General features: G+C 38.5%; 1 protein-coding gene and 1 long non-coding RNA gene across 2 annotated transcripts; both read left to right on the top strand.

Moving 5' to 3' along the window:
* Nucleotides 1–9,767: 9,767 nt before the first annotated feature.
* Nucleotides 9,768–10,954, top strand: LOC130071282 (uncharacterized). Its single transcript, XR_008803989.1, has 2 exons — nucleotides 9,768–10,432; nucleotides 10,771–10,954. It is a non-coding gene; the product is annotated as an uncharacterized LOC130071282 (long non-coding RNA).
* A 3,835-nt stretch (nucleotides 10,955–14,789) lies between these two features.
* On the top strand, nucleotides 14,790–16,893 carry LOC130071288 (uncharacterized). Its single transcript, XM_056235994.1, has 4 exons — nucleotides 14,790–14,961; nucleotides 15,343–15,500; nucleotides 15,586–15,633; nucleotides 15,729–16,893. Exons 1-4 carry the CDS (start codon nucleotides 14,812–14,814, stop codon nucleotides 16,789–16,791), a joined length of 1,419 nt encoding a protein of 472 aa, XP_056091969.1. The 5' UTR covers nucleotides 14,790–14,811; the 3' UTR covers nucleotides 16,792–16,893.
* Nucleotides 16,894–18,927: the final 2,034 nt, after the last annotated feature.

Below are 18,927 nucleotides of genomic sequence, written 5' to 3'. Positions count from 1 at the left end.
TAAACCATTCAAGAGTGATAAGAAACGAAAAAAAGAACTCAGAAAACCACTTCACAGCAGCACGCCAGTGCTGCATTGAATTCTCTTTCGCGCTTGAGCGTACAAAAACACACAAAATTATGCAAAAATTCCCGTTTTGTCGATTATCCTCGTAAGCACAGTATTAAATGAGTTAAAAAGGTGTTAAATGAATGTTAACTGTAAAGAGTTGTGAGAAAATAGAAGGTGTTTCAGTCAGGTCTTAAAGACCCACTCCGATGAAAATAATGTTTTTCTAGGTGTTAACATGTTCTTGTGGCATTTTTCTTATGTTAGAGGACATATCTTGAGAAAAATAAGCTCAAAGTTGTATTTCTGAGTACCGTATTTCTACATTCAAATGGCTGTGAATCAGTAGCAGACGCTAAAATGCCGTTTAAAATAGACTGGAGTTGTGACGTAACTCCACTGGGCGGGGCCACAAGCTTGTTAAAATTAATCGAAAGTGCCCCTCTCAAACAAATATCAATGATAATATTGTTTTCAATAAAACAAAATGCATTTGATTATAATTAACATGACAATGTGACAAAATTCACGTTTACTTGTATGTTTCTGTCGGTTTGAGCTGTCGTTGCCATGACTCGTTGCTATGGGTGGCGTCACTTGCGTGTCTTGCATCGGACTCGACTGAAGGGGTCAGTCTCCGTTTTCGAGGCCGAGGGTCAGTAATGTGGACGGCAGGAGCGCATAATCGTTGCAAAAGTTATGCGTTTTAAAACGAAAACGCACTGTACGGCTGGATAGCTCCAATATTGCTCTCAATTTTTGTTGCACCGGTAATGACAGGTTGGGGGTGTAAGCTAGCGGGAGAGACAGAGCTCTCAGCAACGGGCAGGGGGAGGGTCATCTCCGTGCCAACGGCTCCGCCCACAAAGCAGAGGCGAATTGCTAATGAGCTACTGCCGCTCTGCTGAAGCAAAGTCCCAGAAAACGGCACAGGTTTTGTGAGTTTGGCTAAAAATGGCATATTCATAATTTAAAGACCACTGGGAATGTTTACAAATGGCTCAAAATATGATCGGAGTGGGACTTTAAAGTGACAGCAGCCTAATAAACCTAATAACACAAAGACAAAGAGAAAATCTCTCACTGCTCTTTACTGAATAACTTCTGTAGCTTTAATGAGGATTCATCTATATTCAATGTATAATTTGAGCATAAAATAAATTTGTGACATTTTTGACGATGGGTTTATGCGTAAAAATTTTTTAATTAACTTTTAAATTAAAAGTTGTTATATGGCTTTATATAATTAATGGGGAAAAAATCAATTTAGTAAAGACTGTTACTGCCTTCATTCAGCTACTAAAAAGATGACATTAAACAAATATTGAAATTATACTGTCTTTATGTTGTTTCTACATTATTTGGAGATTCAATGTATTACAATATAGAAATATTACAATATAAAAATATAAAAAACTTTAATGTTAGGTGTGATTAATCGCAATTAACTACAGAAAAATGTAGTTTTAAATCGATTGACAGCATTTAAAACAGTGTAATGTGGTTGCTATAGGCTAAAGGGGTTCTACAATAAATATATTATGCTGGAAAAACAGAGAGAGTAGGGAATTAAAGGAAATAAAAAGATGAGTAAAGGGAATGAAGCTATATCAAGTGGAGTCATATGGAGCGTGTTGCCATGGAAATGTGGGGAGTGATTTCAATTGGCTGCTTTTGAGTCTGACCTCTGATTGCAGTGAATGGTCATTCACAGTGGTATGTATGAGGTGACATTTTTCTCAGTGCTGAAGATCTCAAACCAAAATCTAATGCACTGTGCGCTCTTTATTTTCTATAGGTTCTATTCTGCATGTTTTCATGTGCTGTAAGTGTGTGTCTGTGTGCATCCGTCTCTCTTAAGCCTCTTTTTCTCGCTCTCTCATTAACGCTCCGCTCAGACGCTGTATAGCAGGTGACAGGGAGAACTAATCGCTCTGAAGATTAAAAATAAATGAAGAGAAACGTGTTTTAGAAAAACGATGGAACGAACATCATAAATCATCCAGCATGGATCAGGTTCCTCCTCACTGTCCGCACACTGACACACACGCAGACAAATTACATTACTGAAATCACATTACTGCTGCCTTTCAGGAAGGACGCGAGAAGGGGAAAAGAGAGAGAAGGTGACAGAGAGAGAGAGAGAAATAGTCATATTAGATGAGGCTTTAAAGTGATAGAACTGGGGGAGAAAGGAAAACAGAGAATTTAATATCCAAAAGCTTCCGTTAACTGCTAAATAATAATAAAAATAACATTTGCAGTCCCCATAAAAATTATATTAATTAATATTATTATTAGCTATTATTTTGCAGTCTACACAAGCTTTAATATATATAATAGCACTGCAAAATAATAATTTTGATTTTAATTTAATAAATAAATATTTTAATTAAAATGTATAATTTCTTTTGTTATTAATATAGTTTTTTTTAAATATGTTGAATTATTTATATTAGGTAGATTGTTATAGACATCTGCTTTTATAATTCTAAAAATGCACGATAATTTAATGATAAGGCTCGTTTGAATTTGATATGATTTTTTTGTTGCATAATGTAAAAGTTTTTATTGATATTAGCAACATTTTTCAATCAAGTTTGTAATCATTAATCTTGGGCTTATATAATGGAGCTGATGATGTGACGCCGTATAGCATCTCTATGGTAGGGATGAAAAAAAATCATCTAGAGTTTGTGTTCTAGCATTAAACATTCTGCATACTTACCTCACAGTCACAGGGCATTAGTTTAATGCCTATGGATGCCTCAAATAATGAGTTTGCAGCAGGCTGCAGTTTTATAAACGTCCTCTGGAGGTCACTGTTTGACAGTGAGTGCTGCATCCGAATCACAGCCTGCAGAGACAGAGAGAGAGAGAGAAGATAGAATATGTCAGACATTATTTGTGACTTTTTGTCATAGCTGTATGTGTTTGTGTTTATGTGCTCAATTTTCTGTGTTTTTCGAGAGGCGCTGTTAAAGGACAAATGGACAAAGAAAAAAATAGCAAATAAATAAATGAACAGAGTAACAACAGTAGGCAGAACAAGAGGAATCAGGGGAGAGAATAATCCTTTGTTCTCCTCTGTTCACTTGGAGCGCGTGTCTGACTCCCTATAGGCGGAATTTCATTTTGCAGCATCTCACAGACACACACACTCAAACACCATGTAATTTGCCCTCCAGGGACACTATCATTTTTCGTATTTCTGCCTGTGTTTTTCAGATGAAGTGTGTGAGCGCAGACCCTCTTAAGTTTATTTTGGGGGTTTCCTTGTGATACAAGTATAATTTTTTCATTTCTTTCCATCTCTTATGCCTGCAAGAATAATAATAATGTGTGACACAAATCATTCATGATTAGAAATTTTTGAGAAGGTCACAAAAAAGATCAGGATTAAACATGGATTGCATACACACTGTATTTAGCTATTGTTACTGCATTGGTCCTATAGGCTACATCTGCAGACACACCTTATACTTGCAGCTTAATACAGGACTAAACTAAATATTAAGGAATACAGAGATTTGGAATCATAAACATACACATGTCTAGTGTCATGTGTTATGTTTAATAGGTCAAATTCAAAAGAATATCATTTGGGTTCCATTTACCTCGACATGTAGTAAGAAATCCAAGGTAGTGGATTTGATTCTCAGACAAAGATTGAGTACACTGCAAAGTTGCATTGGATAAAGACATTAGTCAAACGCAAAAATGCAGTGAGTATGAACTATAAAAATGACATTATAAAATAAAATATCACCATATGTAATCACCATATAATATTCGTGAAAAGAAAATTATTTTCTCTCCTGCATGCTGGCTTGTTCTCCAATGCAAAATGTATTTGACACATACCATTTTTAATATAATTAACATCACTTTATATAAAGTACTTTTTGTTTAGTTCATTATTTATTTATCTTTCAAGATTTAAAGTTCAAATAATGTATAAGATAGCGTGTCTTTTTGGTGCTGTTCACTATTTCTTACATTGTTTCCCTCCATTTTAAATCGCCTCCCTGCCTTCATTTAAATAATCATGCGGTGTGACAAATTAATTTTTACAAGTACAAATATTTCACGTAGGTTCTCAATTAACACGAGGACATAAACACTGCATGCATTATAATTAAAAAAGAATTTGCAAAACACTGCCTAAAATTTTTTAAAACGCATCATGTCACACTGCAGGACGACTTTCCATAAATGTGCATTCGTTTGTTTTGTTATATACATTTATTTAAACATATGAATTCTGCACTTATTAGGCATTTGTATACAACTGCATACATTGTATTTCATCAGTTATTTTATTCTATAGAATATAATTTACATTCTATTCTAGAATTGACATTATCTTTTAATATTGTATGTTTCCTCTTGGTTCCTCTTGGCATTTGCGTACAGTTGCATATATTGTATTTTTGTAGTGTTTAGTGGTCTATTCTATTCTATTCTATTCTATTCTATTCTATTCTATTCTATTCTATTCTATTCTATTCTATTCTATTCCTTTAAGACCATGTATATATATGATATTTTGGTTCTTTGGATCATCTGTAAATATTGCATGTTTCCTCTCGGTTCCGATAATGGCAGATGAATAAGCAACGCCATTTCATTTTTTCTCTGAGAATTTTTGTGTTGTTGTTTCACAGAGCTAAGACCGATTTAATGATATTCATTTGAGTTTAGGTCGACTTCACACACTATATAGCTCGGAGCGGAATACATTTTGAAAGAGGGAAGCTCCTAATATTCAGCCATTAGCTCCAATAAACAAAAGTGCCCTGAAGTATTCCCACTGCAAATGGAAAGAGAATGAAATAAAATGCAAGACAGATCCGAAATTATACATTTGTTCTGAAGGAATATGAAGTCATGAATAAAAGCGAGAGTTTCGTGTGGAAAACAGTCTGAGCTTGTGTCTGAAAATAGAAAGCACTGCAAGCTCACATGCTTATTTGTGCATGAGTGAGTGAGCATGTCAACACGCATACATGCTAGAGCCTGACAAACATGATGATACCACCACATAATATAGACACCTGCTGGTGATCTCCATGGCAACGCTACCTGACAGCCCCGTGACATGCATGGTAAGTTTTATTCCAGGGTGATCTTACAGTAATATCACACCTCTCTGTCTCTTGTGTGTGTATGTGTGTGTGTGTGTGTGTGTGTGTGTGTGTAGGTGAGGAGATTTACTCTCTGTGGCCCTGCTAATGGACAGATGTGAGAATAATGTAGTGTAGAAGAGCAGAGATCCTGTAGCTATCGACCAAGAGATACTCTCTCTCTCTCTCACACACACACACACACACACACATTCTTGAACCATATCAAAGTGAAGGTCAGAGGTCAGAGCAGAGGCTGATGGGAAATGTGATTTATATTCTAAGGTGGCCAAGCAGTCTCCCATTACGGTTACTCACATAAATGTATGTGCATAGAGTGTATGTGTGTATGATCTTTCTGTGCGATGTAATTTGCATTAGTATGGTAGCCATATTTAAAACACACCTCACGTATTTTTCAGAGCAACTTAGTATTTGTCTATCCACCAAGGATGATATGTGTGAGGCATTATTAATATACTTACAGAACATAGAATTTGGATATGTTCCATTCCCCCGACAATGCCCTGCCAAAGCAAATATCTCATATCCGGTCATCTTAAGCCAGTTTTTAAAATCGCAGGAAGTGCATCCGCTCAGTCGGAAGGGCACTGCAATGGCATAAAGTGTACACTGACGGGAAGTTGCTAAAATAAACACAAAGGAGGATTTTTTTTTCTTACATAATGTACCAAAGCACATTTGTTTACATATTAAATATTACAAAACACACACACACACACACACACACACACACACACACACACACACACACACACACACACACACACACACACACACACACACACACACACACACACACACACACACACACACACACACAAGTAAAAAGGAAACATTACTATTTTTAATGTTTTTGAAAGAAGTCTCATATGCTCATCGAGGCTGCATTTATGTGATCAAAAATACAGTAAAAAAACAGTGATATTGTGAAATATTATTACAATTTAAAATTTTCTATTTTAATATAGGCTTCTTTAAAATATAATTTATTTCTATAATGCAAAGCTGAATTTTTAGCATCGTTACTCCAGTTTTCAGTGTCACATGATCCTTCAAAAATCATTTTAATATGCTGATTTGATACTTTTTTTTTTAGCAATATTAGAAACAGAAGTGCTGCTTAATATTTTTTTTTCGAACCTGTGATACTTTTTTCAGGATTCATTGATGACTAAAAAGTTAAAAAGAACAGCATTATTATTTCAAATTAAAATATTTTCTAACAATATAAATCTTTACTATCACTTTTTTATCAATTTAACACATTCTTGCTGAACAGAATATACATTTATTTAAAAAAGAAAGAAAAAACAATCACTGACCCCAAACTTTTGAACGGTATAGTGTATATTGTTAAATTTCGATTTAAAATAAATGATGTTCTAAACTTTTATTCATCAAAGAATCCTGAAAAAAGCATCACAGGTTATAGCTAAAAAAAATATATTAACTGTTTCCAACATTGATAATAAATCAGCATATTAGAATGATTTCTGAAGGATCACGTGACACTGAAGACTGTGTAATAGCTGATGAAAAATCAGCTTTGCATCACAGAAATAAATTGTATTTTAAAGCATATTAAAATCGAAAACCATTATTTTAAATAATATTTCACAATATTACTGTGTTTTTCTGTATTTTTGATCAAATAAACGCAGGCTTAATGAGAACAAGAGACTTCTTTCAAAAACAAAAAAAAATGTTTTCAAACTTTTGGTACTAACTGTACCAAAGTATATTGGTATATACTGTATATATTTACACACACACACACACACACACACACACACACACACACACACTTATCATGAGCTTACCTGAAAACTCCCAATCTGCACATTGCAGAGCATTTCAATTGAATGAAGTTCGTCACACGTATTGAACAAATATCCCCTGCTGAATATTTAGGGAGCAGTAAACCAGTAAGTACCCTGTTAATCTCATCACAGCTTTTGTATACCCCCCGTTTTCTGTGCTGATTGTGGGGGGAAATCTGATCAAATGTGTTAACCGGGACTGTGAATACTGCATAGTGTATTATCAAATTAGCCAAAATATTTTAGAAATGAACATGCAATGTAATGACCTCATTAGCTATTTTAAAAGACATTGCGTCTTGAATCACTGGGTATAAATCATCAATTTGATGCAATTAAATTGGCATAATAAATCATGCCTGGAATTTTAAATTGTGTTTAATATTCTCATCTATTCATTCATATTCAAGATTTTGGATGACCCTCATTTTTCTAACTGTGTCAAAATATATTTTTCATTTGAGTGTCTATTATGATAGTAAAAGCAATGTTTAAGACAAACCAATTTGCATCAAAGTGATAAATAACCCAGATCTACTGCTATTTATCTTCCATTATTCAAAAAATAAAACAAAAAAACCCACTGTACAGTACTGTAAAAACAAAAATATGTTAAGGACAATATTTTGTTACGGGTTAAACAATCTCAAAAATGATAAAAATCGATCATTAGAATTAATATTTACAATAAAGAGAAACATGAGAGAGAACAACATGCACATCTAAGCACATATTGCATCCAAAGATTGGTTTATTGCATTGTTGCTGCAACTGTCTGCAATTTGCAGCCCTTATTTAAATATAAAGACATTCTGTAGCCAAGAGGAAAACAAAACTATGAGTGTTTCCTCTAGCAGTGTCTGTAACACACATCCATGAGTTCTCATCTGTGTACTGGGAGTTGATGCCCAGCTGGGCAGACATGCTCACAAGGTGGCCTATTTTACCCTGAAATACTCTCAATATCCCTTGGTAATCTTAACAGCATGGAATTTCCCCAAAACAAACCCTTTAGAGACAGAAAAATGAAGATTAAATGAGAAAAGGGAGCGAGTGAGAAGAGATTAGAGAATGTAAAAGAAAAGAGGTATCAGTGCACACATAAGAGACTTTTGAGTTGTTGAAAGCTGAAAACTCACAAATTTCAAAGAGCATTTGCATATTCATTCCACTAAATGATATGCTAATCCACTTGATTTGCATCGCGGTGACCTCCTGTTGCGAAACGCTTCATGCTTAGATTCTCCGAATGAAAGAACAGAAAATAGAACAGAAGGGAAAACAACTTGTTGGGGCCCAGCGGACAGGCTTGCATGTCTCTGGAAGTGGAGTATCATAAGGGACATAAAAGCGCACTTGTGATCTTTGAATGGCAAGAAATAAAAGGCACATCAGAGCTGAAGAGCAGCGACAAGAAAACGTTACTGTGGCGCGCTGTACAGACGTGAACGCTGAAGTAAACACAGTGCATGACACAGTGCATGACACATCAGAAATCATTTCTACTTCTCAGTCATCAAAGAGAGCACATGGATCCAAAGTAGAGCGACAGAATGAGGGATGGAAAGAGAAAAAGGGTTGAAGAGTTAGAGAGGGAGGGTGTGTGGGGGGGAAGAGCATGACGCAAAGTGGCGAATGAACACGGTGGTTTTGCGAGGTTGGCACGGTGCCATCCACTCAGCGCCGGTGCCAAAGAGGGCGTGTAGGCAGGGTGGCATTACAGAGGAGAGAGGAGGAGAGACAGATAACGAGAGAAAAGAGAGGCATCGTCCTGCTGCCAATTCTCCAAACGAGATGTTCCTGAGCATTGGATTCAAAAGTTGGAGCTCTTTGAAGATCCGTCCGCCAGCTCGACAGCATGGCAACTGTGTGAGTATGCAATGCCTCATTCAATGCATTGCGATAAACTGATGTGGTGTCTCCTAACAAACCTTTTATCCTCTTATTGTTTCAGAAAAGCGCAAAACTCTTCGCCACGACCTCGTCATTTCGATTCCCTCAGGCTATGCCATCCTGCTGCGTTTCGCCGTCTCCTTCGTGACTGTGCCAGGCTCCAAGTAGGCACATCCCCCAGAGAGTCAGCAGCACATGCCCCGATGTCGATGCCACTCGACGCGGGTATGATGGCATCTGCCTTGTATTAATGGAGATATGCGACTTGTCTTGTTATTCTCGTTGGCACGCATAAACCTTCGGCAGCGTGCCAGGATCTCTGCGCCGCCGCATGCCGCTGGGAAGCTGGCGGTGGCTTGGGAATGGCAGAGTGCCAGCATGTTCCTGCAGTAACCAGCCCCCGACGCGTGCCACTTGGCAAAGACAAAGAGCCCTAGGGACGAAACACAAAACAAGATTGAAAAACACAGTGATCCGACAGCTTAATTAACACTTGCAGAGTTTGTTGGGTTAATTAGTGTGACAGATTTGGTGAGGAGGAATGTGGCAGGAACACTTGTGCAAACAAAAGTGATGGGCAAACCAGACTGAGGGAATGTCGACGGAAGTCAGAGAGCCAGCAGTAATGCCAACATTACTTAACATTCAACAGGGTTTTGGTAAATGGATAAATGGAAAGAAACGGAAGAGTAAAGAAAGAGTTTGTCATCCAAAAATAGTTTCAAATGTTGGATATCAGAAATGGTAAAGTTGGTGGACAGGACAGAAGAAACAACTGAGGATACAAGCAAACAGGGAGGAGCCAAAGAAAACCACAGGCCTTGACTTAAAACAGTGACTCAACAAATCAATCAAATCGCAACTATTGTTATGTATATGACTTTTTTTATCTACTGCAAAAATCCAGAACGTACTCCGCTGTGGCTTGCACAAATATACATTCGGTGGAAGCAAGAGTGAACGTTCATTAGTACGTCGGGAACACCAAAAGGATAAATGACGGGTATTAGCATGGTGAAGTTTACCAGATGGATGCACAACTTTTGAAATCTTTCCGTTTGCAGAGCTTTCCAAGAACAGGGAGAGATTTATGCTTGAATACCTGTTCTGAGGATCCACGAAGCTTCCTGTTGAGTCAGAGAGAAAATAATGCCACTCAGAGAGTGAGTGAGAGAATTCGGTCTCTCACAGGATGTGTTTGACATTGTAGAGGAGTATAAATAATGCAGATTTTCTCTCCTCCTCTTCCTTCACGTGCTTTCTGAAGGAACAGATTTACAGACGTTTGTGCATTGAATCTTTCATTGACATCGCTCTCGTTAAGCAACGGAGGATTTGTTCCAAAACGGGCATTGTTTTCAGCGTAACCTTCTATAAACAAGTTCAAATTAGCCGTTAACAACCTCGCGAAATGGGACGATTAATTTGCGGGTTCCTGTTGGTTTTTTTGCATTTACATCTTTCTTTGTACCGATTGCGGACAATTATGTACGGATATGCTAATCGTGCTGTATTAATGAGGTTTGTATCGCTGGGATTCTCGTCTTTACTCCTGTGGGGATCTTAATTTTACCTCATCTTTATTATGTAAATGGATTATGCCAAAAACAACCGTGTGCGCACACACAAACACACACACACACACCGTAACACAAAAGGGGCGAGTCAAAGGAAGAGGGAATAAGGCGAGGGTGGGAGGGGGGGGCAGAAAATGGAGGATATGCTTCCTTACCAGCTTCAGCACCAAAACGCAAGAAACTGCCGAGAAATCTGAAAGGATCTTTCTACTCAATGCGTCACATACCAAGAAGACGCAGGACAAATGCATTGAATTTTCAGTGCTTTTTTATTTCTTCTAGATATTTCTGCTGTAGCAGTCCTGCCATGGAGTGACAGAGCCAAGGATGGGGATTTACTAGATGAAAAGAGAGAGAGCGAGAGAGAATGGTTAATATCCTGTGCTTAATCATGGCACATGAGATTGGCTGTATGCATATCTCATTTGCATCTCATTAAATTGCTCGTGCACCTGCAGAGAGAGGGGAGAGGGAAAGAGGACAGCACAACGAGAAATTAGGGTGTTGTTTCAAAAATGCAGAAACAACGTTTCTTAAGCAGTTGTTTAATTTTATGTTGAATTATAAAATGTTTTTTAAAGTACACTGCACTTAAAAAAGCTGTTTTGGGTGTTATTTTGATGATGCATTCTATTATTTTAATATGGTATTTAATATACATTTATTATATGTTGTCTTAATTGCATAATCTACTAAGATACCCCCATGCCACAACATTGTGGCATTAAATTCTCTCTGGGAGGATAAAATTGAGATTTTAAGATATTGAGACATAAAACAATCCATATGTTTAATAGCAAGTAAAGTCCAGCACTGGCCACCAGTTTAATATATGCATGATTAGTATGCAGCTCTTTGCATTCTTTAATAGAACTCAGGGTGAAGACTATTGTCTCTGATTCCAGGATGTGCCATCTGCCTGGCTGCAGAGACTGGCCTTTCTCTTTGTGTTACGCACAATGGGCTATTCTACACTGGACATCCACACATAACTCAAATAAATCATGCCCGAGCCAACAGGCCACCAGAGGACCACTGCAATATTTTCCATAAAAGAAAGGAGAAGACTGCATGCGGAGTAGTGGAGAGATTAGGAAAATTAGAAATTTTCCATTACAGAAATATAATGACAAACACAGTTGGAGGGAAGAAATTGGAAGAACAAGACGGGATGGGAAAGGGAAAGTGAAAGGAAATGAATAATAATTGAAATTGTACTTAAAATATTACTCACATTCACCTCTCATGCACATTGTAACATCATTTTCCTTTCATATTTTTTTGGTAAATAAAGTGCAAAACAGCGTCCGACCTCCAGACCCAAGAATGGCCATTCTCCAATGTATGTGACTTTAATGTAATTACTTTCTGACGGATATATTTAAATCTGTATGTAAACACTGGAGCAGCAAGGTCTACGTATGATAGAAATGTCTGCATCGATTACCCGCTATGAATGTGAAATGTTTAATCTCGTTAAAAATCTCATGCCTAAATTAGACTCCCTCAGCAGCTTTTTAAATTGGGCTATCCATCATATATAATGAAGAAGTGACAGAGTGTGTATGCAGGGGGTTCTAATATAAAATTGTTTTAAAATATTCTCATATTAGCTCTGCTGTGGCAAATGGCAAATGGCACCGACTAGCCGGTGCGTTTCCATGATGTGGTAAACAATAAGACAGAAACCAGAGCCCAGAATAAGCCCTAATCCAAAGCTTTTGTATGAACCGAGTCACAAAGCATTGCTGAGGGACAAACGGTGCTTCAAGGATTTATTCTCTTTCAAGAAACGAAAAGAAAGGGGGGAAAATAGAAAGAGGGAAAGACATGTGGTGTTGGCCACCACCTGGTGAGATGTCATGTACGATTAAGTGTGTGTTTGTCTGGCACGCTTCTTGCCGTTATCAAGTGCGGGCAGCTCAGCGCAACCACTACACTGCATACTTTTCTTATGCTAATGACTTCACTTGGATAGACCCCTCCTCCATTGCAATACATCTCCAACCTCGGTACGCCATCCTGCCCACCTTTTCCTGTAGCATGCCCACCTGTGCCACTTTCTAAATCCTTCGGTAACTCGCCCTAAACTAACAACTGCTCTACCAGTCTTAAACCACTCACTCTACGCAGGGTGTAGGGTCTCAAAATCATATAACAAACCTTTATACACCAGACTCCCCAAGGTCAAAGGGTCAAAGATTTAGCATAATTTATCATATCAGTGTGAGATATTCACGGCAGCCACGCGTAGCCCATTCATGCTCGTGCTGCCTCTGATTAGCATCTCATTTCACAGGCTTGATTTTTAAAAAGCCCCCCCTCTTACGCCCTCTTTCCACTAACATGATGGCTCAGTTCCTGCCCTGTAGAAACAGATGCTCACCCAAAATATTATACAGTGACCGTGTCAAACTGACAGCGCAAACCACAAAGGGGGAAAAGGGGTGTCTTAGTCAGCAAATGTTTGGATTGCGGCATTCTGCGATTCACGGTATTACGAACAACATTACAGACGTGCTACTTGTAAACATCTTAGTATGTATAAAAGAGTTTTACAACAATGCTGCATTTTGATTGCAGTATATTTAAAAAAATTTTTTTTACATTTTTTTTTAAATCAAAACATGACGCATATTTTAAGTATTGATTATCATTAAAGATCAGTACTGAATTATAACTGTGGCAATTATACATCTTAATATACCCAATTTGGCAATGTTAACCTATAGCATTCAAAAGTATCATTTAAAAATGGTAATATTATTACAAATAAAAAGACATTTTTCTATTTCAATATATTTTCAAATGCAATTTATTCCTGTGTTGGCAAAGCTGAATTTTCAGCAGCCAATACTCCTGTCTTTGGTGTCACATATTCAAAAAAGAACAGCATTTATGTAAACTAGAATAAATATATTTAGCCTACTGTCACTTAATTTGTTGATCATTTTAATGCAGTCTTACTGACCCCACACATTTCATTGGAAGCTTAAAAATGTCAATATCATAAGAAAATGTCATTTTTCCAGAATATCCAAACTGCTCTTTTCCATACGACGTCAGCAGGCATTGATTTTCAGCATCAGCCTGCGAGATAACATAAAAGTATTAGTGGTGGAATAAGAGGCTCAAATTATCTCTCCTCGAATATATAAAGACTTCAGATGCAAAAGCCTCTAAGTCCGTCTAATGTTTTTCTTTAATATTAACATTTTTATCAGGCTCCTATGTATAGGTTTCTACATATATATGACAATATTCAAATGTTGCTGAGGCTTTGACAAAATGTCACCAGACCACATATTTCTGGATAAAACTGCTACAGCAACATTTCCCTTATGAGCTTGCCCTGTTTTTACAGCTATTTATTGTTACTTTTGCAACCTGACTTTGTGAGTGAACGATTCAGTAAGAGAAAACCCCACTCAGATGAATTTCTCTGCCACACCGTATAAAGAGCTGCATATGGAACGGTGCGATGGCGGCTGCGTGAACATTAGTAACCGAATCTATTTGAGTTTATCGGAGAATCAAGAGGGGCGCAGACCTGTGATAGATGAGCAAATCTAGTCGGCCATTAAAAAGTCATTTCAGAGACAGATAGCTAGCAGGTTCCCCTCTAAATGTCTACTGCGGGAAGCATACTTTAATGGTGCGTGAGAGAAAACAGAAACAATATAGCCTATTTCCAGAAATAGAAAGATAACAGGTGACGTCCTGTGGTTTTGCATCTAATGGGGTTCTTAAATGAAATACAGATAGAAGATGGCATGTATCCACAGAAGAATTTGCTGCTCCAATCTCTCAGTGCTCCCATGCTAAGGAAGCGAATTGTCTCAAGGAACACCGTAGTGGTTTTAATGAGTAGGAAGCGAGAACTAGGCTGTACTTTCTCAGATTCTGGGAGATCATTATAGCTGCCTCGACCTGCTTCACTGGAGAGGGACAACATGACACACAGTCTGTGAATCTCTTAATGACTCAACTGAAAATAATGATAATGCCGCTACAGGCTAATCTTCTGTGAAAAACATTCATGAAATCTGAAGCAAACAATATCTGTTTAACGAGAAACATTCAGATGAAAATACATGATCATCTTTACTCTTAAAGAGCCTTGGTGATATTTTAAAATCACAACATCAGTTACACATTATCAGCAAGTAGAGAAAGGTGCAACGAATGTGGCGCTCTGCCTCTTTAAGAGGAAATCACAGCTCCGAGCTCATGAATTCGCCTTATTCACCTCGAACGTTCCATCGAGCCTGAGGGGTACACTTACCACTTCCGGTTGTTCTCACAACGCGATTTCTCTGTGCAATGGCGCCTCACTGCTGTGTTCCCCAATGCACTTCATCACACAGGAAAAAATCAAACAGAGGACAAACGTTTCACCGTTTCCCCAAAGATCATGGACTACGTCGACAATGGATAATAAACATCAGAAGGGATCCTGGTCGTAATTTTAAGGTAAGTTTTATTATGTCTGGTGCTGTGAGGCTGAGCCGTCTCCATAACGAGCTTGTATCACTAGCAGCTAAGTTAGCTAGGCTAGAACTAGCACGTTTTAGTAGATAGATTAAGGCAGAGAGCCAGGTTGTTGAAATATACAGCCTAGTCCAAAATTATTAGTATGTTATTAAAATCTACCACCACAGATTTACTAGTATAAGCATATTCTGAGTGACCTTGTTTGTATTAGCTTCTAGTCACAAGCTAACCTAGGAAACACATCACATCACATCAGTTTTCCTAGCTAGGAGGAGGATGTACAGGAGTCAGATTGAGTCTGATCAATAAAATTATACATGTAAAAATGTTTATATGATCGTATTTTATTTGCTGATGCAGATAAACGCATACACAAAAGTGTGCTCGGAGCATTTCCTCCCAGACTGCATTGTGAAGAGCAAGACTGGCATCACCAAGTTGAAACAGGGAGCTGTGCCAACTGTGTTTGCATGGAGTTCTGTCAGACCAGAGAGGAGGAGTGTTGTTAGAACTGCAAGGTAGTATTAAGATGAATTAAGTTACTAGTTTGTAATGCATTTATTAACTGTGTAGTGACCGTATTTCTCTGTTGATGATTTCCAGTAATGTTTCCACGGATCTCGATGATCGACATGGTGTGAATGTGTTGAGGTACGTAAAAGATGTAATTGGTTACATGAATTGAGCATGAGTATCATTGTAAAACACCTAATGTGTCCATCAATATGTTTATCTTATACTTCCAGTGAAGAGACGCCCCCTCCGCACCCAGACCATGAGTATGCTGCACTGCCTCCCTCACTTCAAGATCAACTTGAGGAAGCCCGCAAGACCATCGGTGATCAAGAACTTTTAATTTTAGAGCTTCAACAAGAACGGTTTTTGATTTCAAATTTTCAAGGTGACGATAAACAGATTTCATTTTATACAGGGTTCCCAGATTATGATACATTTAAAGCTGTGTTTATGGCCCTGCAACCTACTGCAGAAAATATGGTGGGATGGAGTCAGGCTCAGCGACTTAAACATACAAGTGGGGAGGTACTTCGTCAAGGCTTTAGCGCCTCTAAATTGTCCACTATGGACCAGTTTTTTCTTTTTCTTTGTAGGTTGAGGCAGGGATTTCCTGAACAGGATCTTGCAACCCGTTTCCATGTATCACAGTCAACAGTAAGCAGGATCTGTGTGACCTGGGCCAATTTTTTGTATTTTATGTTGGGATCACTTCCAATGTGGCCTTCAAGGAAAACTGTGGATGAACTTATGCCAGATTGTTTTAAATGCACGTTCCCAGCTACTAGAGTTGTATTGGATTGCACAGAAATTCATGTACAGAAACCTAGTTCCAAGGTCCTTAACTCAGCGATTTATTCACACTACAAAGGGAACACCACATTTAAGGGCTTAATAGGTATTGCCCCCTCAGGTGAAGTGACTTTTGTCAGTGATTTATATACAGGTTCAATATCTGACAAAGAAATTACCAAAAAATCAGGTATTCTTTCTGTTCTTGAAGAAGGAGATATGGTAATGGCCGATAAAGGCTTTCTCATTAAGGACCTTCTCTCTGAAAGACACGTCTCCCTTGTAGTCCCTCCTTTTTTAGGCCCAAGTGGACACTTCACTGCAGACGAAGTACGAAAGACTCAAGCGATAGCAAGACTGCGAATTCATGTAGAGCGCGCTATTAGGCGGATTAAAGAGTACCATATTTTTGATAAAGTCTTACCCATGACACTGGTGGGCTCCGTTAACCAACTGTGGGCCGTCTGTGCCCTTTTAACTAATTTTCAAGGTCCTCTCTTTTAAAATTGTAATGTTAATGTAAATATCTACCAATGTTATGTAAATCTCTACAACTGACATCTTAATATCCACAAATGTATTCAAACCTTGAATAGAAAGTGTTCATCTTTATAAATCTGTACAAAGCCTTAACCATCATTATTGTTCTTTTTTATAAATCTGTACAAAGCCTTAACCATCATTATTGTTCTTTTTTATAAATCTGTACAAAGCCTTAACCATCATTATTGTTCTTCTTTATAAATCTGCACAAAGCCTTAACCATTATTATTGTTCTTTTTTATAAATCTGTACAAAGCCTTAACCATCATTATTGTTCTTCTTTATAAATCTGTACAAAGCCTTAACCATCATTATTGTCCTTATCATGGTCAGTGTATCACAGGATCAGTCCCTGTCAGACCTTATAATCACTTTTCATGCTCTTTACTTTTACATACCTGTGAGTGATTTGATTGTTTTACGTGTGTGTATGTATAAGCTACTGGATGTGTATCTATCTAAAGAATAAAGTACAATTGTATTACACATGGATGATGTCCTTCATAACTTTATAATTTAATATACCAGAACAGCAGGTCGGAATATCAGAAAACATAAAAAAAACACATTGATAGGCACACTGGTCTAGGTTTGTAAAAGTAACTTTGTACATAGAAGTTGGTACAGGGGAATACTGTAAAATGGCCTGCCTGTATACTGTAAGCATGGAAAAGGAACCAGAACATCCGAAAACAGGCCATTCAAAAAACATTGATAGCTTATTGGTCTAGGTTTGTAAAGGTAACTATGTACATAGAAGTATGGAAAAGGAACCGGAACAGGTCAGAACATTAGGAGCAAACCATTTAAAACATTAACAAAAGAGAACTATAGGCCCATACATAAACAGATTATCAGTGATGTATTACATGATTTTGTTACACAAAGAAGGCAGAAAGTGAGAAAAAAAGAATGTGTCCAATTTACACTTCATGTTCTCCCACTCCTTTGGTTGGAAGTGCACCCGCTCCAAGTGATGGTCATCACTGCACTTCACAAAAAAGTCACACCACTTCAACCCAGTGATGCCCATCTGCCCCATCACTTGAAAATAGTATTCGTGTGTGGTCTTCAGGCTAAGGCTACCATCAGCCTTGCAACGCAAGTACTTGCAATCCCTCACGCTCCCTTTGTTGGGGCACTTGATCTCCAGGAGGCCGTGCGTTGGTGAGGCACTGGGGTCAATCACTTTTCGGTCAGGTGAGGCACCTAGGTGTGGGGCGTGGTGGTTGATGACGAACCCACAAGGGAAGATCTCATAGCCAGTGAGGTCTTGATATTCAGCCGCAGCAACAGGCTCCAGTTCCAAACCTCTCTTCATCACCTTAGTCTGCACTATTTTCTTTTTCAAATTGGCAGCGAATACGTTGTAGTCTGCCACCCTTGAACAAATACTCTTGAAGGAAGAGGAGGTAAGACGGTTGGCTCGAACTTTATGCCAGGTCTTGCTATGGCTCTGTTCCCTTGTCTCTATCTCCAGCTGAATTGCAACAGCCTGAGTGACCACCAGGCCACCATAGTAGCATGACTCAGTGTCATCCAGGACAGTGTAAAATGAGCATGGCTGTGATGGTAAGGGAAACAGGGGATCATCATTAGCCCTGGAAGACTGTGTTGCGTGGTAGGTAAGGACAGATCCCTTTGGAAGGTCTCCAAAGTCGGTAGAGACAAGAGCAGCAGGCTGTTTTCTGTTCTCCTCCAGCAGCTTGAACATCTGACTCTTGCTTTCTATTTGACTCAGGTTTCGGTGTAGGCTCTCTGCAAAGGCATTTGATGGAAGCGGGAGTGGCACAGGACAGTACAGGTTTGACATCACCCCTTCAGACGAGCGTTGCCTCTTTGGCGGAGGTGCGTTGGTCACTGGTGGTTTTAGCTTTGAGACACTCACAGAGCTCACCGTTCTTGGACTGACACCCAGGGCCCTCGATGGAACGTGCCAGGCTTGAGGCAGTGACGTCTTGCTCGTTGTTGGGGGGACAGATGTGTAGCCCATCTTGGCAAAGTGAGCGAGAGTGTAGAGCAGCCCGATGAGATGGTTGCACTGTCCCAAGCCAGCTTTGCAGTTGCACTGCGTCTCCCTTATGAATGGCCGCTCAA

The sequence above is a fragment of the Rhinichthys klamathensis genome, unplaced genomic scaffold (assembly GCF_029890125.1).
Source record: "Rhinichthys klamathensis goyatoka isolate OS25496 unplaced genomic scaffold, OSU_Roscu_1.1 h1tg000436l_1, whole genome shotgun sequence".
In the NCBI taxonomy this organism is placed as follows: domain Eukaryota; kingdom Metazoa; phylum Chordata; class Actinopteri; order Cypriniformes; family Leuciscidae; genus Rhinichthys; species Rhinichthys klamathensis.
The sequence above is the reverse complement of the archived record's forward strand: the minus strand, read 5'-3'. Positions and strand labels throughout refer to the sequence as shown.